Source organism: Lolium rigidum, chromosome 3 (assembly GCF_022539505.1).
Source record: "Lolium rigidum isolate FL_2022 chromosome 3, APGP_CSIRO_Lrig_0.1, whole genome shotgun sequence".
NCBI classification, from domain to species: Eukaryota; Viridiplantae; Streptophyta; class Magnoliopsida; order Poales; family Poaceae; genus Lolium; species Lolium rigidum.
Window position 1 is genome coordinate 412,594,244 of NC_061510.1, and position 27,738 is coordinate 412,621,981.

General features: G+C 42.0%; 1 protein-coding gene across 1 annotated transcript; it reads left to right on the top strand.

Moving 5' to 3' along the window:
• Nucleotides 1-18,284: 18,284 nt before the first annotated feature.
• Nucleotides 18,285-19,245, top strand: LOC124701060 (probable aquaporin PIP2-8). Its single transcript, XM_047233115.1, has one exon. It carries the CDS (start codon nucleotides 18,286-18,288, stop codon nucleotides 19,159-19,161), a length of 876 nt encoding a protein of 291 aa, XP_047089071.1. The 5' UTR covers nucleotide 18,285; the 3' UTR covers nucleotides 19,162-19,245.
• Nucleotides 19,246-27,738: the final 8,493 nt, after the last annotated feature.

The window sequence follows — 27,738 nt, forward strand, 5'->3', positions numbered from 1 at the left end:
GCGATCCAAACAATGGTAAATGACATGAGTAAACAAATGAATCATATAGCAAAGACTTTTCATGAATAGTACTTCAAGACAAGCATCAATAAGTCTTGCATAAGAGTTAACTCATAAAGCAATAATTTAAAGTAAAGGCATTGAAGCAACACAAAGGAAGATGAAGTTTCAGCGGTTGCTTTCAACTTATAACATGTATATCTCATGGATATAGTCAATGTAAAGTAATATAACAAGTGCAATATGCAAGTATGTAGGAATCAATGCACATGTCACACAAGTGTTTGCTTCTTGAGGTGGAGAGAAATAGGTGAACTGACTCAACATAAAAGTAAAAGAATGGCCCTTCGCAGAGGGAAGCATTGATTGCTATATTTGTGCTAGAGCTTTGGTTTTGAAAACATATAGAGAGCATAAAGTAAAATTTTGAGAGGTGTTTGTTGTTGTCAACGAATGGTAGTGGGCACTCTAACCCCCTTGCCAGACAAACCTTCAAAGAGCGGCTCCCATTTTATTTTTATTTTTGGGTGGCACTCCTTCCAACCTTTCTTTCACAAACCATGGCTAACCGAATCCTTCGGGTGCCTACCAACAATCTCATACCATGAAGGAGTGCCTTTTTATTTTAGTTTTATTATGATGACACTCCTCCCCACCTTTGCTTTCTCAAGCCATGGCTAGCCGAATCCTTCGGGTGCCGTCCAACAATCACATACCATGGAGGAGTGTCTATTTTTATTAATTAATTTGGGACTGGGAATCCCATTGCTAGCTCTTTTTGCAAATTTATTGGATAAGCGGATGAAGCCACTAGTCCATTGGTGAAAGTTGCCCAACAAGATTGAAAGATAAACACCACATACTTCCTCATGAGCTATAAAACATTGACACAAATCAGAGGTGATAAATTTAGAATTGTTTAAAGGTAGCACTCAAGCAATTTACTTTGGAATGGCGGAGAAATACCATGTAGTAGGTAGGTATGGTGGACACAAATGGCATAGTGGTTGGCTCAAGGATTTGGATGCATGAGAAGTATTCCCTCTCGATACAAGGTTTAGGCTAGCAAGGCTATTTGAAACAAACACAAGGATGAAGCGGTGCAGCAAAACTCACATAAAAGACATATTGTAAACATTATAAGACTCTACACCGTCTTCCTTGTTGTTCAAACTCTTACTAGAAATTATCTAGACCTTAGAGAGACCAATTATGCAAACCAAATTTTAGCAAGCTCTATGTATTTCTTCATTAATATGTGCAAAGTATATGATGCAAGAGCGTAAACATGAGCACAACAATTGCCAAGTATCAAATTATTCAAGACATCATACCAATTACTACATGTAGCATTTTCCGTTTCCAACCATATAACAATTAACGAAGCAGTTTCAACCTTCGCCATGAAAATTAAAAGCTAAGAACACATGTGTTCGTACGAACCAGCGGAGCGTGTCTCTCTCCCAAACAAGCATTTATTCAAACAAAAACAAAAACAAAAGCACACAGACGCTCCAAGTAAAGTACATAAGATGTGACCGAATAAAAATATAGTTTCAAGAGAAGTGACCTGATAATTTGTCGATGAAGAAGGGGATGCCTTGGGCATCCCCAAGCTTAGATGCTTGGTTCTTCTTGAAATATGCAGGGATGAACCACCGGGGCATCCCCAAGCTTAGAGCTTTCACTCTTCTTGATCATATTATATCATCCTCCTCTCTTGACCCTTGAAAACTTCCTCCACACCAAACTCGAAACAACTCATTAGAGGGTTAGTGCATAATCAAAAATTCACATGTTCAGAGGTGACACAATCATTCTTAACACTTCTGGACATTGCCCAAAGCTACTGGAAGTTAATGGAACAAAGAAATCCATCCCACATAGCAAAAGAGGCAATGCGAAATAAAAGACAGAATCTGTCAAAACAGAACAGTCCGTAAAGACGAATTTTAAAGAGGCACCAGACTTGCTCAAATGAAAATGCTCAAATTGAATGAAAGTTGCGTACATATCTGAGGATCACTCACGTAAATTGGCATAATTTTCTGAGTTACCTACAGAGAATTCAGCCCAGATTCGTGACAGGCAGAAATCTGTTTCTGCGCAGTAATCCAAATCTAGTATCAACCTTTGTATCAAAGACTTTACTTGGCACAACAATGCAACAAAATAAAGATAAGGAGAGGTTGTTACAGTAGTAACAACTTCCAAGACACAAATATAAAACAAAATACTGTAGCAAATTAAACACATGGGTTATCTCCCAAGAAGTTCTTTCTTTATAGCCATTAAGATGGGCTCAGCGGATTAAATGAGGCACTCGCAAAAAATAGTATTTGAAGCAAAAGAGAGCATCAAGAGGCAAATTCAAAACACATTTAAGTCTAACATGCTTCCTATGCATAGGAATCTTGTAAATAAACAAGTTCATGAAGAGCAAAGTAACAAGCATAGGAAGATAAAACAAGTGTAGCTTCAAAAATTTCAGCACATAGAGAGGTGTTTTAGTAACATGAAAATTTCTACAACCATATTTTCCTCTCTCATAATAACTTTCAGTAGCAACATGAGCAAATTCAACAATATAACTATCACATAAAGCATTCTTATCATGAGTCTCATGCATAAAATTATTACTCTCCACATAAGCATAATCAATTTTATTAGCAATAGTGGGAGCAAATTCAACAAAGTAGCTATCATTATTATTCTCATCAAGTGTAGGAGGCATATTGTAATCATAATCAAATTTATCCTCCATAACAGGCGGCAACAAAAGACTACTATCATTATAATCATCATAAACAGGAGGTAAAGTATCATCAAAGTAAATTTTCTCCTCAACGCTTGGGGGACTAAAATATCATGCTCATCAAAGCCAGCTTCCCCAAGCTTAGAATTTTCCATATCATTAGCAACAATGGTGTTCAAAGTGTTCATACTAATATGTTCCATGGGTTTTTTAATTTTCGGATCAAACCATCCATGTCTTAAATCAGGAAATAGAATAAGAAGCTCATTGTTGTCCATTATGCCTTACTAGTGTAAACAAGAAACAAAAAGATGCAATTGCAGGATCTAAAGGAAATAGCTTCGAGCACAAACACAATGGCGCCGAAAAGTATCGTTACCCGGAACCGGAGTATGAGTGCCTTTTACCTTTCCTCCCCGGCAACGGCGCCGTGAAAAGTGCTTGATGTCTACGGGACCTTCTATTCTTGTAGACGGTGTTGGGCCTCCAAGAGCGAGAGGTTTGTAGAACAGCGAGCAAGTTTCCCTTAAGTGGATCACCCAAGGTTTATCGATCTCAGGGAGGAAGAGGTCAAATATATCCCTCTCAAGCAACCCTGCAACCACAAAGCAAGAAGTCTCTTGTGTCCCCAACACACCTAATAGGTGCACTAGTTCGGCGAAGAGATAGTGAAATACAGGTGGTATGAATAAATATGAGCAGTAGTATCGGCGCCAGAAAAGTGCTTTGCTGCCCAGGACTGGCGTGTGGTTGATGGTGGTAATATTGCAGACAGTACAGATGCAGTAGAACAGTAAACAAGCAGTGATAGCAGTATTTAGGAACAAGGCCTAGGGATTATACTTTCACTAGTGGACACTCTCAACATTGATCACATAACAGAATAAATAAATAGATGCTAGACACTACACCCTCTTGTTGGATGATGAACACCACTAACTGTGTAGGATTACACGAACCCTCAATGCCGGAGTTAACAAGCTCCACAATATTCAATGTTCATATTTAAATAACCTTAGAGTGCAAGATAGATCAACATAACCAAATAGATCACATCAATACCATCATAGTAATAGTTAACTTCATAATCTACAAGAGATCACAATCATAAACTACGCCAAGTACTACATGATGCACACACTGTCCACATTACATCATGCAGGAGGAATAGAGTACTTTAATAACATCACTAGAGTAGCACATAGATGAATAGTGATACAAAACTCATATGAATCTCAATCATGTAAGCAGCTCATGAGATCATTGTATTGAAGTACATAGGAGAGAGATTAACCACATAGCTACCGGTACAGCCCCGAGCCTCGATGGAGAACTACTCCCTCTCATGGGAGACAGCAGCGTTGATGAAGATGGCGGTGGAGATGGCAGCGGTGTCGATGGAGAAGCCTTCCGGGGGCACTTCCCCGTCCCGGCGGCATGCCGGAACAGAGACTCCTGTCCCCCAGATCTTGGCTTCGCGATGGCGGCGGCTCTGGAAGGTTTCTCGTACCGTGGCTTTTCCCGTCTCGAAGATTTAGGTCGAGGGGCTTCTTATAGGCGAAGAGGCGGCGTCAGAGGGGGTCTGGGGCCACCAGACAATAGGGCGGCGCGGCCAGGGCCTGGGCCGCGCCAGCCCCATGTGTGGGCCCCCTGTGGGTCCACTCTGGCGACTCTCGGGTGTTCTGGAAGCTCCCGGGGATTCTAAGATGCTTGGGCGTTGATTTCGTCCGATTCCGAGAATATTTCCTTACTAGGATTTCTGAAACCAAAAACAGCAGAAAACAGCAACTGGCCCTTCGGCATCTCGTCAATAGGTTAGTTCCGGAAAACGCATAAATATGACATAAAGTATGCATAAAACATGTAGATATCTATAGCTAATAATAAAGCAAAAACGGTTTCCGTCGTCCGTCTATTTTTGCCCCTGATTCTCCCCGAAATTACATGGACTGCCACCCCGAAGTTAAAAAACGGTTCGTTCTGTTTCCTTTTGTTCCACTCCGGTGATGCGCGCAAGGAATAATTGGGTATACGGCGCAGGCCCAATCACTGTCGACAACACGGGGCCAGGGGCGAGCAGGATCAGGTCCAGGGAGGATGAGCTAAGAACGCCATGGCAGACCAGCACGACGACACGGGCGCGTCGTTGCGTTGAAGCCACCAGGCCGAGTCGCGCGCAATTGTTCTAGAGAAACGGCCGTGTGCCGCCGTCACGTCGGCCAGGCCAAGCTCGGGGAGGCCTCCGCTAGGGCCTAAGGACGTGTGCATCTCCAGGATTGAGGGGCAAGGTAGTTGCGGGCGGATCTTCGAGCATCTGTGCGACCTTGCTGACGGGAGAGCAGATCCAGCAGAGCCGAAGCCACCGCATCGAGAAAGAATCAAGGGGAATTGATAGCAGGTTGAGAGGAGGATGGAGATGGGGTCACCTGGCCCTGCTAATTCGCGGCGGTGATAGCCTCATTTGAGCAGGCGGTGGCAGCTTCGAGCAGGACAAAGAGAAAGGGGAAGAATAGTTGTCCACCTACACATGATGGAGGACCACGACGCCACGTGTGTACAGGTTTCATCCAGACAAATACACCAAAGAAATCGTACGAGGGTGTTTGTGTGCGTGCATGTGTAATGCACATGTACCGTGCAGCTGTCTCACAGCCTCACAGGTACGTATGCCTTGTGTTGCCTCTTACAGCATTTCACCGGCGGTTGTCAAATAGGCGTCGACATGGGCGAAGCCAGTATCTTTTATTTGGGAATGCTGTTTTCACACCGACGTCCCAAAACGACATTTATATGAAATTCGAACGATCAAATTTAACGCGTATTTAAACTAAAGAACTAAAAAAAACATCTAGCGGCGCCGGAAGTCGAAGGCGCTAAAGTCCAGGTCGTCGCTATCGTCGATGGATGCCCCGAAGGACCAACTGTCATCCTCGTGCTCCTCGTCGGCCTTCTCCTCCTTTGGCGCCGGCAGCTCCGATGGTCCGGCGAGGTCGACGAAGTTAGCACCATGGTCCCTGGCGGACTACACCGCCGCCTGCCACGGGTCCAACGTAATATGCCGGTAGTCCTCGTCGACGGAGCGGCCGACCATGAAGTTTAGGCCGGGGAATTCCTCCTCGTCGTCGTTACCACGGAGGGCCGCCTGCGCCTCTGCCTCCTTTTCCCACCATTGTTTCTTCTTCGCCGGCGGAAGTGGTGTCAAGGCCGCGGCGTCCTCCTCCTTGACGCGGGGGCGACGGCCTGACCCCGTCGTCCGACGGGTCGGAGCAGAGGACGCGCGCCTCGCATCATCGCGGATGACGACGCCTCCGGAAGGAGGCGCAGGCGCGGCCGAGCGCGTGCGAGCGACGGCTGGCGATGATCCGATGTGCGAGCTTCCGGATACCGCGGTCCTTTCTGACGCCCTATGCAGAGTCGGCGCCATGCATGCCGCCTGCAGGAAGTACAATGGATCGCGCTGCATGTCACCGCTGACGCGCTGGCGGAAGCCGTACTGTTTAGCGAGGGGCTTGCAATCTAATATTATCATGAATAGAAGAAAACATGACCACCTTCGACAATAGTAACAAAGATGAGAAATATCAACACATAAGGTTTGCCCAAGAGTATTGGTATTTGCTAACCCGGTGCAACGCATGGGCATTTTTGCTTTACAAAAATGGAAATCAGCAATCTCCTTTGGACGCCGCCCGTGGAGATCTTGAACAAGATCGTGTTGCTGGGAGGCGAGTGCCAGCAGCTGCGCGCCATGGTCCGGAAGTGGCTCGAAAGACGACCTTGGCAGATGAGAGACAAGGTCGAGCAGCAACAGCCATCCAAGGCCGAGGAGGCATGCATGATCATGATTGTTTAGCAAAGAGTGTACAGTATCATGGATTATGTGTTGGTCTTTTTTTATTTTAGATTTATTTGAAATTAGAAATGAAGTATAAGATAATTGATCAGATGAAAGGATGAACTGATGTTAGGATTAGGCAGCTTGATTGACTTTGGAGAAAAAATTATGCCAAAAAATTCCACCTTATTTTGTTTCATTTTGTTTCCGATGCAACGCACGGGTATATTTCCTAGTCTTCAATAATGTGGCATGAAACATAAGAAATTATCGATACGTCGGAGACGTATCAGGGACCCACCTGTGTTTTCGGCCCGGCCCACTATCTTCTTGGGCTGGCCCACCTGCTATATGGTGGACCCCACATACTAAATGGGCCGCGGCCCATTAACAGGAAAGTGAGACCCACCTGTGTTTTGTCCCGGCCCACTAGCTTGTTGGCTAGCCAATTTGATCTATTGTGGACCCCATGTACTAAATGGGCTGGCCCGATAGCAGGAAAGTGGGACCCACATGCTAATTGGGCCAGCCCAATAACTACTTGGGCCGGCCCACTTGCTTTAAGGTGGGCCCACATGCTTAGTGGGCCGGCCCATTAAAGTTTTGACCAGTCAACCTGAGAGGTAAGGCCCGACCCACGTAACTAATGGACCAGCCCAGCTATATAGTTGACCGGTCAAACTAAGTCAGCTGGCCCGGCCCGCAAACTTAATGGGCCGGCCCGCTTAAGACGTGGCAGGCCTCGTGTGGGCCTACCATCTACCACGGGGTTTAGCCGGTTAACGCCGTTAGCGCCGGTTAACGGCGTCTGCCACGTGTCAGTTTGCATGACGTTAGCAGTCAACGGGCTCCCGGAAACACTTCTGCAGCGGTCCGATTTTCCGTGGCGGAAGGGCGCCCAAGCGCGACGGACCGAATAAAACGTGGTAGGACTTTGCCTGACGCAGTTTCGACAACAGAACCCATATCGTCGGGTTAGACCCATAGGCGACGAAAAATACCCCTTAGCGGATGATTTTGGGACGTTGCCTATCAGAACTTTTCTTGTAGTGTATAGAGAAACTTGAATTTTGAAAAGTTCTCTCGAATGAAAACACATTTGATTAAGTTGCCTCATAATATATATAAAATTAGTGTGCATGCATGGCCTACCATTGCATTTGTGCATATATTTTAATATATATTTGAACATATTCTTGGGTATTTTAATCTCTCTCTCTCTCGATCATCTATATATCGTTGGTGGCGAAAAACACACATATATACGCATAAACTTTATGCGCAAAGGCGTGGGTGCCTCTAATAATTAATGTATGTGCGCACTCGATCGATCGATGATCGCTAAACCTTAAACCCTAAAACCCTAAACCCTAAACACCCTAAACACTAAACCATAAACCCTAAACCCTAACCCTAACCCTAAACCCTAGCTAACCCTAAACCCTAAACCCTAATTAAACCCTATATATAGGCCAACAACACTTAATTGTGCATTAAGCAGGCCAGGGGTGCCTCGTGGTCATCTAATTAAATTAAATGTGCCATGCATTAACCCTAAACCATATATATAACTAACCCTAGCTAATCAAACCCTACTTAATTAAAACACATAACCCTAAACTATACTAGCCTAACTCGATCTAATAAAAACATGCTCTATATATAGCAGCTAGCTAGCAAACTGTAGATTAACAGCAATTAATATATACATGGCCTATATCGATCATGTTGAATAACATGCATATCCCTAAGATTCATTAATTAATTATATATTTATCGAGGATAAATTAATTAACTTGAATTTTGACAAGTTCTCTCGAATGAAAACACATTTGATTAAGTTGCCTCATAATATATATAAAATTAGTGTGCATGCATGGCCTACCATTGCATTTGTGCATATATTTTAATATATTTTTGAACATATTCTTGGGGATTTTAATCTCTCTCTCTCTCTCGATCATCTATATATCGTTGGTGGCAAAAAACACACATATATACGCATGCACTTTATGCGCAAAGGCGGGTGCCTCTAATAATTAATGTGTGTGCGCACTCGATCGATCGATGATCGCTAAACCTAAAACCCTAAAACCCTAAAACCCTAAACCCTAAACACCCTAAACACTAAACCCTAAACCCTAACCCTAAACCCTAAAACCTAATTAAACCCTATATATAGGCCAACAACACTTAATTGTGCATCAAGCAGGCCAGGGGTGCCTCGTGGTCATCTAATTAAATTAAATGTGCCATGCATTAACCCTAAACCATATATATAACTAACCCTAGCTAATCAAACCCTACTTAATTAAAACACATAACCCTAAACTATACTAGCTATAACTCGATCTAATAAAAACATGCTCTATATATAGCAGCTAGCTAGCAAACTGTAGATTAACAGCAATTAATATATACATGGCCTATATCGATCATGTTGAATAACATGCATATCCCTGAGATTCATTAATTAATTATATAATTATCGATGATAAATTAATTAACTTGATTTTTGACAAGTTCTCTCGAATGAAAACACATTTGATTAAGTTGCCTCATAATATATATATAATTAGTGTGCATGCATGATCTACCATGCATTCGTGCATATATTTTAATATATATTTGAACATATTCTTGGGGATTTCAATCTCTCTCTCTCTCTCTCTCTCGATCATCTATATATCATTGGTGGCCAAAAAACACACATATATATGCATGCACTTTATGCGCAAAGGCGCGGGTGCCTCTAATGATGTATGTGCGCACTCGATCGATGATCCCTAAACCTTAAACCCTAAAACCCTAACACCCTAATCCCTAAACCCTAAACACCCTAAACACTAAACCCTAAACCCTAACCCTAACGCTAACCCTAAACCCTAGCTAACCGTAAACCCTAAACCCTAATTAAACCCTACATATAGGCCAATGACACTTAATTGCGCATCAAGCAGGCGGCCAACTAATTAGCGCTGATAAATTAATTAACTTGAATTTTGACAAGTTCTCTTGAATGAAAAAACATTTCATTAAGTTGCCTTATAATATATATTTATAATTAGTGTGCATGCATGGCCTGCCATGCATTCGTGCATATATTTTAATATATATTTGAACATATTCTTGGGGATTTCAATCTCTCTCTCTCGATCTATATATCGTTGGTGGCCAAAAAACACACATATATACGCATGCACTTAATGCACAAAGGCACGGGTGCCTCTAATAATGTGCGTGCGCACTCGATCGACGATCCCTAAACCTTAAACCATAAAACCCTAATCCCTAATTCCTAAAACCTAAACCGTAAACACTAAACCCTAAATCCTAGACCCTAACCCTAACCCTAAACCCTAGATAACCCAAACCCTAATTAAAACCTATATATAGGCCAACGACGCTTAATTGCGCATCAAGCAAGCGACCAACTAATTAGCGTTGATAAATTAATTAACTTGAATTTTGACAAGTTCTCTCGAATGAAAAGACATTTGATTAAGTTGCCTCATAATATATATATATATATATAATTAGTGTGCATGCATGGCCTACCATGCATTCATGCATATATTTTAATATATATTTGAACATATTCTTGGGGATTTCAATCTCTCTCTCTCTCGATCTATATATCGTTGGTGGCCAAAAACACACATATATATGCATGCACTTTATGCGCAAAGGCGCGGGTGCCTCTAATAATGTGTGTGCGCACTCGATCGATGATCCCTAAATCTTAAACCATAAAATCCTAAAACCCTAATCCCTAAACCCTAAACACCCTAAACACTAAACCCTAAATCCTAGACCCTAAACCCTAACCCTAACCCTAACCCTAAACCCTAATTAAACCCTATATATAGGCCAACGACGCTTAATTGTGCATCAAGCAGGCGACCAACTAATTAGCGTTGATAAATTAAATAACTTGAATTTTGACACATTCTCGAATGAAAACACGTACATTTGATTAAGTTGCCTCACAATATATATATATGTATATAATCAGTGTGCATGCATGGCCTACCATGCATTCATGCATATATTTTAATATATATGTGAACATATTCTTGGGGATTTCAATATCTCTCGCTCTCTCTCTCTCTCTCGATCTATATATCGTCGGTGGTCAAAAAACACACATATATATGCATGCACTTTACGCGCAATGGCGCGGGTGCCTCTAATAATGTGTGTGCGCACTCGATCGATCGATGATCCCTTAACCTTAAACCCTAAAACCCTAATCTCGGCCTAATCCCTAAACCATAAACCCTAAACACCCTAAACACTAAACCCTAAACCCTAACCCTAAACCCTAGCTAACCCTAAACCCTAAACCCTAATTAAATCCTATATATAGGCCAACGACACTTAATTGTGCATCAAGCGGGCCAGGGATGCCTCACGGTCCTCTAAGTAAATTAAACGTGCCATGCATTAACCCTAAACCATGTATATATAACTAACCCTAGCTAATCAAACCCTACTTAATTAAAACACATAAGCCCAAACTATACTAACTATAACTCGATCTAATAAAAACATGCTCTATATATAGCAGCTAGCTAGGAAACCGTAGATTAACACCAATTAATATATAAATGGCCTATATCGATCATGTTGAATAACATCTCCCTGAGATTCATTAATTAATTATATAATTATCGATGATAAATTAATTATCTTGAATTTTGACAAGTTCTCTCGAATGAAAACACATTTGATTAAGTTGCCTCATAATATATATAAAATTAGTGTGCATGCATGGCCTACCATTGCATTCGCGCATATATTTTAATATATATTTGAACATATTATTGGATATATTTAAATCTCTCTCTCTCGATCTCTATATATCGTTGGTGGCAAAAAACACACTTATATACGCATGCACTTTATGCGCAAAAAGGCGCGGGTTCCTCTAATAATGTGTGTGCGCACTCGATCGATGATCCCTAAATCTTAAACCCTAAAACCCTAATCCCTAATCCCTAAACCCTAAACACCCTAAAAACCCTAAACACTAAACACTAAACCCTAGACCCTAGACCCTAAACCCTATCCCTAACCCTAACCCTAAACCCTAGCTAACCCTAAACCCTAAACCCTAATTAAACCCTATATATAGGCCAATGACACTTAATTGTGCATCAAGCAGGCAGCCAACTAATTAGCCCTGATAAATTAATTAACTTGAATTTTGACAAGTTCTCGAATGAAACACGTACATTTGATTAAGTTGCCTCACAATATATATATAATTAGTGTGCATGCATGGCCTACCATGCATTCATACATATATTTGAATATATATTTGAACATATTCTTGGGGATTTGAATCTCTCTCTCTCTCGATCTATATATCATTGGTGGCCAAAAAACACACACATATATACGCATGCACTTTATGCGGAAAGGCGTGGATGCCTCTAAAAATGTGTGTGCGCACTCGATCGATGATCCATAAACCTTAAACCCTAAAACCATAATCCCTAAACCCTGAACACCCTAACACCCTAAACACTACACCCTAGACCCTAAACCCTAACCCTAACCCATACTTAAAACACATAACCCCTAGACCCTAAACACTAAACCCTAAACCCTAGCCCCTAGCTAACCCTAACCCTAACAACCCTAACCCTAACGACCCTAGACCCTAACCCTAAATCCTAACCCTAATCCCTAAACCCTAACCCTAATCCCTAAACCCTAAACCCTATAAACCCTAAACCCTAGCTAGCTATATAGGCTGCAAACGATACTTAATTGCACATCACGCAGGCCAGGGGCGGTCCTCTAAATTAAGTGTGACATTAACCCTAACTAAACCATATATATAACTAACCCGTCCTAGCTAATCAAACCCTGGCTACTTAATTAAAACACATAACCCCAAACTATACTAGCTATAACCCGATCTAATAAAAACATGCTCTATATATATATAGCTAGCTAGCAAACCCTAGATTAACCCCAATTAATATATATGGCCTATATCGATCATGTATGATCGAACATCCCTGATATTCATTAATTAATTATATAATTAGCGCTGATAAATTAATAAACTTGAATATTGACAAGTTCTCGAATGAAAACACACACTTTGATTAAGTTGCCTCACAATATATATATAATTAGTGTGCATGCATGGCCTACCATGCATGCATATATTTATATATATATATTTGAACATTCTTGGCGATTTCAATAATCTCTCTCTATCTCTCTCTTTATCGATAGGTGGCCAGCAATGACACACATTATGCTTGCACTTTATGCGCAAAGGCGGGTGCCTCTAATAGTGCATGTCTATGCACACTCGATCGATCTAGCTAGAGTTTTGATTAATTGTGTAGCACACTAATAAAAAAGTTGTATTTTAATTCACAACAAGTTATAATTAACCCTAACACATAAACCTTCTAAATAAACCATAAAACCCTATATAGCTAGCTATAGGCCAACGACGACCCTTAATTGCGCATCAAGCAGTCCAGGGTTCCTCGCGGTCCTCTAAATATATGTGCCATTAACCCTAAACCCTAAACCATATATATAAAACTAACCTTAGCTAATCAAACCATCGTTAAAACACATAACCCCAAGCTAATAACCCGATCTAATAAAACCCTTCTCTATATATAGCTAGTAAACCCTAGATTAACCCCAATTAATATGTATGGCCTATATCCATCATATATATATACATTATTGGGATTCATTAATTATATAATTAGTACTGATAATTAAATTAATTAACTTGAAATTTGACAAGGTCTGAAATGAAAACACACTTTAATTAATTTGCCTCACAATATATATATATATAATTAATATGCATGCATGGCCTAACCATGCATGCATATATATGTGTTTAATTTGGGGATTTCAATCGCTCTCTCGTCTCTCTCTCTCTCTCGTTGGTGGCCAACAACACACACATGCACTTTGTGCGCAAAGGCATGTGCCTCTAATAATGTGTGTGCAACGATTGTACGTGTACACATTCTTCCTATATTTGTCCAAATATATACTTTCGGTCTGATCCAAACATTGCGTTCTTGCATTGTATCCCTTGTTTGACTGTCCTGAAATATTACTAAGAGCATGCCAATCATTGATGGTTACGAAAAGAAACGATTGTAGGTGAAATTTCCTCTTGTTTGTGCTCATCCCACACACGTACACCTGGTTTGACCCATAACTGTAAAAGTTCATCAACTACTAGCCTTAGGTACACATCAATGTCGTTGCTGGGTTGCTTCAGACCTTAAATGAGCACTGACATCATAATGAACTTCCGCTTCATGAACAACCAAGAAGGAAGGTTGTAGATACATAGAGTTACGGGCCAGGTGATGTGACTGCAGCTGTGCTCCCCAAAAGGATTCATGCCATCTGTCCTTAGACCAAACCATAAGTTCCTTGCGTCACCTACAAAGTCTGGGAACTCTCTCTCTTGTTATTTTCTCCACTTTTGACCATGAGCAGGGTGCCTCAACTTGTCGTCTTTCATACGGTCTTCCATGTGTCATCGCAACAACTTGGCATGCTCTTTATTTTTTAACAGACATTTCAACTGTGATATTACATGAGCATATATACCTCATCACCTTGGCAGGAACCCTCTTCTTGGGTGGCTCGCCCTCAATATCACCATGGTCATTTTTCTGTTCTTATACCGCAATGCAGTGCATACTGGACATTTATCCATATTATCGTACTTCTCACCACGGTACAAGATGCAATCATTAGGGCATGCACGTATCTTCTGCGCGTCTAATCCTAGACGACACATAAGCTTCTTTACTTCGTACGTGCTGGCGGGCAATTCGTTCTTTCTTGGAAGCATCTTCTTCAGTAGTACCATCAACTTTTCAAATGACAAGTCAGTCACACCGGCATCTACCTTCCAGTTCAGCAATTCCAGTGTGCTACCCAGCTTCTTCTGGTGATCTTCACAAGTTGGGTACAACAATTTATTGTGGTCCTGTAACATCTGCTCAAACTGCAACCTCTCCTTTTCTGTATCGCAGCCTCATCGTGCATCAAAAATAACCCGATCAAGATCATCAGCGGGCTCATCTGGTGCCCGTTCTTCACCCTGACCTTCTGCTTCATTATCTTCCATTGCGGTATCAGCGTACTCAGGGAACATAGATCGGTAGTTGTCATCATCGTTCTCTTCTTCGTCGCCGTCTTCCATCATAACCCCTCTTTCTCCGTGCTTGGTCCAAACATTGTGGCTAAGACATGAAGCCGGAGTGAAGCATGTGTCTCTGAATGACTCTTGAGGAACTGTGATACTTCTCATTCCGACATTCAACACATGGACAAAACATAAAGCCACCACCACGCTGGCCACAAATTTCTTCGTGGTCTTCTGTCATTTAATGGTGTGGAGCTGCATCAACTCACACCCAACTCTAACCTCCACATTGCGTGCTTTATCACACTCTGTGAATGTTTCCTAGGCATTGACACCTCTTGTTAGTTTACTCTCCTCCTATTTTACTGTCTTGTCTATTATTCTGATGCTGCTTGCATTTGTTCTCTTATTGCTTCTTATTATTGACATCTCGGGGCCACTCCTTCATTTCTTCTCTCCTACCTCACCCTGAGGGTGGGAATGTACACGAGGTTGTCGCTGCCACAGAGAGCAAGGCAGCCGACACCACGGCTACTCGAGAGGCTGAGGGAGGTGATGAAGACTGTTCTTCTGAGGCTTCACGCACCGTCACTTCTCTTCCATCGGTGACTTCACACGGGAACGGGGAAGCCAAGGTAAAGAGGAAATGATCCGAGGATGAAGGTGACTCTGAATCTTCAGGTAAACGCAGCTGAAACTTATGACACCTCAGAGGTCGGCTCCTCCATCCTCACCTTATGTCGATGATCCGTTCAGCATGGTCTAAACCATTAGGTCGTAAGTTTTTTTTCATTATTATTCTGCTCACTTGTTTTGATTCATCCAGTTTTGCTCTTATTTACTCTGGACCGGTGTAGGGAGAGGAGACAACTCCAAAGCACCTAATTGAGGATGAGGACAAGGAATTGGGGGAGTTTGTCATCTTAACTTAGAAAAGTTAGGCTTGAGGGGGAGTGTTAGCAATGTTAGTTAGCACGTCAGTTAGGATACTATCTGACCATTGTAAGTCTTGTATGACAAGTTGTAACACGTGATGATCACGGTAGTTATAGTAAATCTCACTGTTGTAACAACTCTGTAATATCGTCCTGATGGTTTGGTAATCGTCTATACAAACATGAAGTGCGACCCTGGAGGGGTACATCGCCTTAACCGCAAAACCTGGTACCTTAGGGCATGTGCAATGATTATAAGACCGTCTTATCTTAATCCTACCACGTATTATAGATATAACAATAAAACATGATGTACAATGAGTTATTTTATGTCTTATATTTTGTAACGAGACATCCTAAATATGCCGTGAGAGAGACTGTACTAAGAGATCATCTCTTAACTAAGAGAATACAAAGTCTTTTTTCATCTTTCTCTTTTCTCCACATCAACATTTATCCTACGTGGCACTGCTAATATACTACCATTGTACATGCCCTTACATTCGCAAATTGTTTCATCCTAATTATACGGATCTAAATTAATTATTAAGACACACTGTACATACGTGCTGGATTACTTACCAATGAAGAAGGAACCTTTTATTTTGTTTGGTTGTGATATATGTATGTGCATGTGTAGGCACCCAATATAGGCCGGAATGTTTATTAGTTCCTGCATGTGCTGCATAACAAACAATTGAATTAAAGTTAATCCATTCTAGACCAGCTAGTCTCATGACATCACATACATTTTCCTTAATGAAGAAGCATTGCCGATATATAAGTTAATTAAGATAGTAGCTGACTAGCTAGCATGGACATGCATGAAGGAAGTGACAAAGCCACCATCACTTTTCGACATGCACGTAATTCAATCGATTATGTTCATTCATGCATGCACCGTGCATTCCTGCATGTCTAAAAGCTCTTTCTGTAAAGGTTGCTACTGTTCTGCTCTCGCTTGGACACCTCGTGTGTATTTGTCTCATGACCTAGAGATTTTGGTATTGATGAACATATCTTCCGATCAACAAACCAATCAAACATACCAAATTGACACCAACTTAAAATGTTAAAAATATTAACAACAGTTAATTTTAACTAATGAGCTTCTTAATTTGAGTCTCTACGGGGCTTCCGCTTTTCTCTTACTTGCCTCACTTTACATTCCTATATAAAAAGAAAAGAGACGTTATATCCCTTTTTCGTGGGAATAAAAGTGACTTTTATAAGGAACACACTCTTCGGGGTAGCACTAGGTGAGGTTAAATATATAAACATTTGAGATGTACTTTCACAACTATTTGCTACCTTTTTCTGATAAAGGGGATATTTAATACCAAGAATATACCAATTGCCCCATCCTTTGTAACAACATAATGTCATGAGTAAGTTGAGACATCAAGGATTTACACATCCAACATAATGTCATGTTCACTATAATGCACCAGTCGCAAACTCATCACCGCCTCACACACTATTTTAACGATGGCCATGAAAAGAACGCACCGTGAATCATCGTCTACCCCAACCAGGCGAACACACCTAGAGACGGCCACAAACACAAACATTACATTAGGATGTAAAGGTAGAATTCTATCACACGATGTATGAAAATAAATTTAACAATATCCATATAGCTAGTCTAGCATGTTGATAAGTTTTAGCGGAACTGATTCTAGGACTCACATCGAAGAAACAAAGAGCGATTATCGCTCAGTTTGTGGTTGCTTTTTTTTTTTGAGAGAGAGACTCAGTTTGTGGTTGCTAAATTGCCTGGAGCGAAACTTGTTTTATACTCTGAAGTGAAAACATAACACATAGAGAAAAGTATTTGTTAAAGGACGACAAACCATTGTCCCGCTAATCCGTTGTTCAAGGAACATTGCACCGCACTATACATAGCTAAAATGTAGCCTTCCTGATAATAAAGTTGGTCCACGACTGGATATCTGCCTCTGTCCGGAAGATCGAGTCCACACTCAGTAAATAACTGGCCGGGTAGTTGGACGGAAATCCAATTTTAATCTAGGGTGTATATGCTCCTGCTATCAGAAAATACATTTTAAAATTTCAAAAAAAAAAATCTGAACAAAAATTTCGTGCGTACATGTCGACATTCTATATGCTCACGCCAAGTTTCGCAGAAAATTGATATTTTCATGTGATGTGTAAAAAAGACAAGAAAATGTCCTTGTGAAGAGCTATTTTTAGCACCGAAATTTATCATTTTACACATGACACAATGAATACTAATTTTTTTGTGAAACAACTTCGTGAGCACATAAAACATTAAGATGTATATGCGACATTTTTTGGCGGATTTTTTGAACTTTCTAAAATATGTTTAAAAGCCATTTTCAAAATCGGGAACTAGCATATGCTCCTTAAAGCAAATACACCGCGTCCGTGGTTGGATTGCTACTTTACTTTATATAAGGAAGATGGGGTGAGATAAGTGCATACTTGGACCGATAAACATAACACGCTGCTACGGCATGCATAGCATAGCTGGTTGTCTATACATATACACATATACATGCACCTAGCTAAGCTAGATTGATCAACATCGAGCAAGCGTCCATCACCTGATCACATGGCGCCCAGCAGCATGCTGCCGGATCATGCAATCGGCAACGGCAACACTGCCATCGCCAACAAGGACTATCGCGACCCACCTCCTGCGCCGCTACTGGACGCCGGCGAGCTGGGAAAGTGGTCCCTCTACCGTGCCGTCATCGCCGAGTTCACCACCACGCTCCTCTTCATCTACGTCACCGTGGCCACCGTCATCGGCCACAAACGCCAGTCCGAGGGCGCCATCTGTGGCGGCGCAGGGATCCTCGGCATCGCCTGGTCCTTCGGCGGCATGATCTTCATCCTCGTCTACTGCACTGCCGGCATCTCCGGCGGCCACATCAACCCTGCCGTCACCTTCGGCCTCCTCCTTGCGCGCAAGGTCTCGCTTCCCAGAGCACTTCTCTACATGGTAGCGCAGTGCCTCGGCGCGGTGTGCGGCGCCGGACTCGTCAAGTCCGTACACGGCTCGCAGTACGCACGCTATGGCGGCGGCGCCAACGAGCTGGCCCCGGGGTACTCCAAGGGGGCCGGGCTAACCGCCGAGATCGTCGGCACCTTCGTGCTGGTGTACACTGTGTTCTCCGCCACCGACCCGAAGCGCAAGGCTAGGGACTCTCATGTGCCCGTGCTGGCGCCGCTGCCCATTGGGTTCGCGGTGCTCATGGTACACCTTGCCACGATCCCCATCACCGGCACTGGCATCAACCCCGCCAGAAGTTTCGGGCCCGCCGTCGTGTACAACAGCAAGAAGGCGTGGGATGACCAGTGGATCTTCTGGGTGGGGCCCTTCGTCGGAGCCACCATAGCTATGGTGTACCACCAGTATATCATCAGGGGCGGAGCTGGCAAAGCACTCGCCTCCTTCCGCTCCAACTACACCGCCTACGCCTAACAGCACTGCTTCGACCAATCAAAATCAGCAGATATATATCCATGGCGTTCATTTTAACATTTTTTTGTTGTTCTAATGTATGTAACCCATATTTATGTTCCAATGTTGTCATTTGTGAGTTATTTTGGTGACTACTTTACAAATGAGAGTGGATTTTGTACACCCACGCATGGGTCTGAGTGTTTCTATCACCGTCCATTGTGTTTTGAGATTCGGATAAAATGAGAAGAGAGAAATAAATCTTTTCATTTACAATGGTGGGCACAAATCTCGAGGAATAAATGTACGATGACAGAAAGACCCACACCCATGCGTGGGTATACAAAAAGCACAATTGACGGTGATAGAAACACCCACACGTGTGGGTGTACAAAATCCACTCTCGTTACAAATTTGTGATATACATGCAAAATGTGATGTATGTCGTGCTGTGTGTTTAGTTAATCATATTCCTTTCAATTGTGTGTAGATTTCTAGTTCATTCCCAAAATCTGAAGTAGTGATTGAATCTTCATCTTCTGTTGAGCGCCACACACAAGGATGGAATTTCTAGAAACTGGATATTTAGCACGGAAGTTTAAAAGTAGACTATTTATCATGCATGTTTTTGTGAGAATTGTTAATTTATACTACTAGAGATAGGATATTTGTAAGAACATATTCTAGATCAACGATCATGTAATCATAAAAAAGATGAACAGATGATGCCATCCCTCGATCAGACACGCGCACTCACATAAGAGAACACACAAGCGTATACTCGAGACATGCACACAAAAATGCTCAGCTAACACTTCAGAAATATGTGGGTTACATTGTTACTGTCGGTAGAAATGCTACATCGACGGTCCGGATGTTTGGGCATGTGCATCCCCACAGGGGCGGATTTACCGTATGGGCACCCTGGGCACGTGCCCAGGCTCAGTGCCGCCATGAACATGAAGGCTAGCGAGCTTAATACTAGCGATTAATATCGCTGGAATAGAGAGAAACCCTCGTCTAAAGCTGAAAGGCACAAGCTATTCTTCAATTAGGCTAGGTAGGCCGCTTCCTAGGTAGATGCTTGGGCCGTGTTACTTAGCAACAGCCTGATACATTCTTGGGGGTTACATAGAGCCACAGAGTTTAGTATTCGTGTTTTGCTTTGTGGAGGCAGTGTTAGACTGTCAGCGGTGTCTCGGCTTTGATCAACGACCCGCTGGCAGCTGGATGTTAGCAATTTACGGTCGCAGTTGTCGAGATTATGTGAAGAAAATCCATGACTAAGATACATCGGTGCTTCTAATCGAGAAAATATTGCACATCATAATCGTTTCTGGGTTAGACAAATCTGTATCACATATGGGCTAGCGTGATTTTTCCTTATGGTGCCCACCCTCCAGTGCATCCCCCTATGCATAGGATTAATTCCCGAATATATTATGTTGATCATTTCAATGGCTAGAGAATATTCATAACGTTTCACGATATAAAAAGGCATATAGGGTTTTGTTCAAACACTCATAATTTATATTCAAACACTCATAATTTATATTTCAAATTTAAAAAAATCTAAAAAAAAATCTAGGGTTTTGTTTAACCTTGAAGTGAGCCTAATACATTCATGCATGCTTAGAGTAGACACTTGAGATAATTAGCTCCAGACACGCAGAAATGTATGTTGCATGTACACATGCATGCATGCAACATAATCTTTCTATTCTTAATAGGTGATCCCATTTCTCTTTACATGTAGCCTATCCACCTCATCAAGCATATTTAAGCAATCCTAGCTTGCCATGTGTCATAAAAGTGCCACCTCAGCCAAACAAATATTACTTCCTAAATAATTGTCCAATTCATCCATTGATGTTTCTGTTTCCTAATCTTCTATCTATAAATTCCCTCCATGTCGCTCGCTGTCACAAAAAATAAAAGTGTCCCTTCCACTTCGTCTTCTCCATTCATTAGCCTTCCACTTTATCTCTCTTAGTTACTCACGGAATAAATCAGAAGATTGATTTTCTCCTTCGTTTTCATCTTCTCCACTTAAGACTAACCATTAAATAGTGGAGCTCCTCCTCCTATAAAAATCTCAACAACCAGCGGTGAGTCATCCTATCCTCTTCTCCACCTTCCCTTTGAGATCTCTTACCTCCATGAACTTAAATTTTGATCCTTTAGGTTTTGCCTTCAGGAAGCCAATGTGCTGGATAGGATGCCCGGTCGGCCGGGCACATCGGATAAGTAGGACGAATCTGGGAAGCAAGAGCCCTGGACCGTCGTCAAGCCCCATTTTAGTCCCCTCACCGTAGCAGGTTAGTCCAGATTCTCAACATCACAATTTCCCTCTGGTCTTTACCTCCAGCGCCACAACACCCTGCAGCTGGTCTGTTGATTATTTTTCTATGTCTCTCATCTGTATGCTTCATGTAACCTCTGCACTGAAACTAAGGTTCATTTTTAATCGCAGAAAATTGTGTTCTTTCTTTCAGTGATCAAGCTAGCTGCTAGCACATACAGGAAGGTTTAGTTCTCTAAAATTGATGCTCATGCACGGTAGATTCAGTTGCAGTAAATAATCAAGGTGTGCCTCCTCCTAATTTTTATGTATGTATAATTATCGTATTTTTGGAAATACATACGTTGCATCCCCATGGATTACAAGCTGGATCAGAGATCATAAGGCATGCATTTTTTTATCAATTAGCAGATCAGGTATATCTTTGCCCCCTTTCCCCTAGCTGTAGATCTACCACGCGGGACCTCGAGCAGCAAAACATAAATTTTCCAATATTTTGATCAACATTTCACGTACGTATGGGTTCTAATATATTGATCAAAATTTGTACACATAAGTTTTAATATTTTTTTTGATAATAAACCACGGTCATCTACTTTGAATTATTGTACACATAAGTTTGTACACATAAGTTTTAATATCTGTAGGATATTATTGTTAAAGTATGCTATTTTTTGCTTCATGTGCAGCTTATCCACCTGATATGACATTTGTGGCTTCCTCATGGAGCGGATCCAACAGTGTGAAAAAAATTCCATATGTAAATCTGTATATTTATGGTAATTGATATTCATTGTAGCGGCACACTTTATGTTGTGTAAGCTATTCAGAGTCTATCCACCGTTCTACATTTCTCCTCCTTGCCTCGTCTTACATTTGTAATATGATTGGTAATCAAGAAAAATAGCCAGCGGAGGTTCTTGAACAAATGGTCGTATCAGCTGTGTACACGGGTTTCAATCTGATATTGTGTCATGTTTAACCAAGATATATCTGTCAATCTCAATTTAGTTACTTTCTGCTCTGAATTTATAATTTCTTCTATTAATAAAATCTCTATATGAGTGGTTCGACATACTAATTTCCCGAACATTGGAGTTCCATATTTCATTGCCCTAGGTTTATAAAACCCACCGCAAATTTCTGCAGCAACGCGCGGGGTATCATCTAGTATAAGATATGCACTGATCCGTATGAAAAAAGAAGTGCATGGAGCCATGGACCCATCACAATGAAGTGATTTGTCTGCTTTTGTCAGTTCTTGCACGCACATGCTAGCTAGCCAGCTACCCTAATTAAATTACTATATTGTTATTGCTTCGTCGTTAAGGAATATGTTAGCATCATAAAAGTCACATGCAATAATTTCATCATACTAACTAGCTAATGTAGATAAGAAACTTGAAAATTTTGGTTGGATTGATGCACGATGCACATTCGAGAAAACTCAAATATTGGGTGCGCACACATGCAAAAAATAGTGTTTCTTTGTTTGTAAGTAAACCTGGCTTATCTTAATTAACCCAGTTCTATAATATTTCAAATAAAACGAAATCTGGGTATGAGAAAAGAAGCACTAGCTATCTCCATGTATATCCATGTACATGTGACTGCTGTATATATATATATCCATGTGACTGCTTTTGACAAAGCTAAAGGGCATGTTTGCGTGCCTGCATGCATGCTGATTTGGCTTTATTTTCTTTCATTTTCTCCCATAAAATTATGTATTACTGAAACAAAACATGCATGCACGATCAGTGCATGGACAAAAGAAGCAAAGCTAGCTACTAGAGCATGATACGACCTGCATGTGCACTAGTAGAAAACATGACTAATATATATTTCTTTTAGCTCCAAAGAGCATTAGCACCGGTTGTGCTACGAACCTAGACTAAAGGGTGCATTAGCACCGGTTCGTGCAGCCAGGACATCGTAGCGGACCAGCAGAGCTTTAGAACCGGTTCGTGCGGGACCTTTAGCATCGGTTCGTGACACAAACCGGTGCTAAAGGGTTGTCGTCAGATCGCATGGCAGACGCTAAACCTTTAACATTAGCACCGGTTCATGACACGAACCGGTGCTAAAGCCCCCTAGCCTATAAATTGAGCTCACCCGAGTTCGTGTCACGAACCGGTTCGTGTCGACGTTGAGTCTTGTGATGTATTAGGGTTAAATAGAAAATGGACCCGAGCTATATGTGTAACTCGAATCTTTGATCATGTTTTGAGCATTATCTTTAATTGAAGCTATATATGTGTAACTCCAATCTTGATCATGTTTTGAGCATTATCCTTATTACTGCTTCGCTGTGTTTATACCATTACAATAACTTGTAAGTCTTTGCAGAAACTATGGAACATGGTAGAGACCTAGAAAATACATCGTCGATGACATTATCCGTGATGATGAAGATGTCACCTCGCTTTATCTGAACCAATCCGGTGAGGGAGATGAGCAAAACCGAGGAGATGGCTCTGGTGAGGGAGATGAGCAAGACCAAAGAGATGGCTTCGGTGCGGTGATCCAGCATACCACTGCATGTTGTAGTCTACAAGTCATTGATATGACATTCATGAAGGGGATTCTTCACAAATATCACATCCCTCAGAGTGGTACAATAGAAATATTGCAGGTCATAACACTCCATATATTATATTACAAGCATGTGTCTGGTATTCTGATAGGTCCGATGGGAACGTCCTACGATCATACTTAAGTATCATTACAACTAAAACTAAATAGACATGACGAGCTCAACAACTTATTTAGGAAAGTCACTACTTTGCTCGGCTCCGAGATTTCTAAGGTAAGACTCTACTCCTCCGCCTCTGCATCATCTGCTCTGTAGACTATCCCATAGTCCACACCTTCAACTCCTCCTAAAAGGTCAGGCTCTTCGTAGACCAACTCATAGTCCCCTTTCTGGTGCTCCGGTGCAGGCCTCGTCTTCATGATCACAGTCTAGTAAGGGTGTCGAAAGAAAGTGAGTACAGAGGTACTCAGCAAGTTCAAAAGAGAAAATAAGTTTGATGCACTAGCTATGACCATTGATCAGAAAATCTCAGGTCAATGCACGTTTCGCAAACATTTCTTCAACAGGTTTATTTTATTCTGAAAACTATGCCCGCCAGTCTTCACAGGTTGACCAGAACTTCACGAAGTTCCTTTCCGGCCGCGTTCGTAGTTCCCTTCCCGGAACAGGGAGTGACATCCACAATTTGATACACTCTGTAGAGTTGCGTTACTTTTCCCATAAGAGAACTTATCCTTGTTGCCTACCGGGCGTACTATCCCGTCCACACTTCCTTGGCGTGAGGCCCAGTATAAGAACCAAGCCAATCACTGCCTTCTCTGTGACCATGCATACCCTCCCTTTTGTCCATCCGTACATCCCCGGTAGACTTCCCCCGATGTACTATGGACAATCCATCATACACGATAGAACGCACTCATCCTCAAGGATGGGGATTTAAGGGATTTCCCAACCACTGCAGTGTTATCGCAACACCTAGCTAGACTCTATCAAGTCCGTTGGTACGCACAAGGAAAAAGATACATCTGACTTCCCTAGAGCCATTATAGATCTCATGGTTAACGCGATATGTACGATGCTAGAATCAATGGACAACATTGGTGATTAGTCCTAGATGAGTAGAACCCTTGCAATGGAGCCACCACCAGCAACACATACCATGGTTACATTGCTCACCACATAGTCACATTCATAATTGTAAAAGTAAAATTTTATTTTCAATGTAGGAGTGATAAGTATATTGCTTTTCAATGTAGGAGTGATAAGTATAGAAAATAATCAATATGACATGAGAAAAAAGTGAACTTGCCTGGAGACTACGAGATAGTGCAGTTCGAAGGTTAGGATCAAACCTGGACCTCAGGTTCTGAAAAGAAGCATCATTGTCTGATAAGGACAATGTTATAAAATCCAAATGATATATGCATGATGGATTTGTTTTCGGTTGAATTCCTTTCCCCTGAATATTTATTAAGATATGTGTGATTAAAGTATTATTGGAATATTTATTCCTTAAAAAATATTTAATAAGAAAGGATTTGGAATAACAGAATTTCCTTTTGAAAATATTTACTTGAAAAGAAAATATTTGAAATAATAGAATTTTCCTTTTGGAAATATTTACCTCAAAAGAAAATGATTTGGAATAATAGAATTTTCTCTTTGTGAAAATATTGGATTTAGAAAATATTTAAAGCCATTTGGAATTTTCCTTGATTTTTATTTCAAAGAAAAATTTCTAATCTTAAATTCCAATTTGGAATTCATCAAAAAATTCTAAAATTAAAATTTGCATTGTTCATTGCATTTCATATTTTATTTTGGTTAAGGAATAATTTTTATGAATTATTCTTATTTTTCTTGAATTTTTGGAGTTATCCTGGATTTATTTGCAATTTTTTAAGTGAAAGATTTGAATTTAAATTTGAATTGATTTAAATCCTAATGGAAAAGTCTAAAATACCCCTTTGGGCCCATTGATCAGCCCACCAGGGTTGAGCTAGACCGGTTCAGTCCAAACCGACCGAGTCGGTCACTCTCTCTCTCACTCTCTCAAGCGTTCTAACCCTAACCCTAACGCGCTATGGCGATGGCGTCACCGTTGCGGTCGCCGCCACGCTCCGGCTCACTCCGACCTCGCCTGACCTCACCACCAATCGCGTTCGACTCCTCTCGTGACGCTCCTCCTTACCATCCGCGTAGATTCATCGCTCGCCACCTCCTTCTCTAGATTGCCTCCGTGCTAGATCTGGAGACTGGTCGGCTTCGTCGATCCTGCGTCGATCTGTGGTCTCCGGCGGGATGAGGCTGCCGCTATTGACGCTCTCGTGTGCCTGGAGATGGACCTGGCGCGGGTGATGCTGTGGCGTCACCTGTGCCTTCGTCTCTAGCGTGTTGTGCTTGCGGTGGGGATGAACTCGCAAGCGTAACACCGACGACCTCCCTGGACTTCTAGCTGCTGCGGCCGCGCGAGCATTGCCTTGCCATGTCATGGCTTCTACTTCCACGCGCATGGTAAGCTTCCCCCTCTCTTCTCTCTGCTCATTCCTCAGTCACATAGGTATGCCTAGCAGGCATGCCGAATAAAGTACCCTGGCTCTATAAAGAAGCATGAAGTCCGTGGATTCGAATCTTTGGAGACCTAGGAGGCTAAGGATCAACGAGTTAGGAAAATAGAGTTGTAATAGGAAACCAGTATAAATATAGGAAAGGCCCAACACGCCTCGATAATTTGTAACTTGTACGACACGGAAAGGCCTCAGCTTCGCCTCCTATATAAAGGGGAAGCCGAGGAACGAGAAAAGGATTGAATCATTGTAACCCTAGCCACCATATTATTGAGTTGAGCACCTTTGTTTGGCTGAAACATTCGAGATCTACTTGCCCTCTACTTCTTACGAAATCCTAAGTCTACAACGCGTAGGTATTGACAAGTTAATCCCTTCTCAATTGGTGCCGTCTGTGGGAATTGGAGGTCGCAAGGTCCTGATCTCGATGGCATCGTCAACATCGTCGTCGACAGCAAACAACATCATGGAAGGAGGTAAACGAGTGCAACCCGATCTCGTCGATTTTGTTCCTCACGATCCTGCCTGCATGCATGCATATGCCCATCTGGAGGACTCGACAGAGATGACGTTCGGGAGTTTCCGCTTCCTCTTCGGGAAAGAAGGATCACACCATTTTTTGGCTCCAATTTTTTTGGAACCGTTGGCAGCCAAATCTGATTTGTCGAGGTTGTCAACAACGTCTATCGAATCAAGCGATGAAGAAGCTTCGTGGCCACGCTACATCAAGCTTGCCGACGGCGGGGCACTCGAGTATCTGTTTGGTGGCATGACCTTCGTGTCGTTGACGGAAACCAATCTATCTCAAGAAAGCAACTCGGAGAGCTTCACCAGCGTTGACTCCGCCTATACCAACAACTCTGTCGACAACAAGGTCTTCACCGATTCATCCGACGGTGTCACATATCCTGAGTATGATGGAAGCACAACATATCATCATATCTGCGTAATCACGGGATCAGGCCGTGAAGCTGACGAGGAATCTGAGGCTTTCAATGATTTGGGCAATCCTTACATCGATCCCGCAGATCTCACACATGGAACAGGAGGAAAATACATCGGGCCGGAACCACAAGAAAAAGTGCGCTTACCATAGGAAGCACGTGACAGATCTGAAAGGGCTATGAATGGCATAGAGCCTATGGCTACACAAGTTTCGCCGGCAGCACTTCAAGCATATCAATATAAAATCA

Coding starts and splice junctions, on each gene's coding strand:
- LOC124701060 (XM_047233115.1), top strand. CDS start 18,286: ATGGCGCCCAGCAGCATGCTGCCGGATCATGCAATCGGCAACGGCAAC.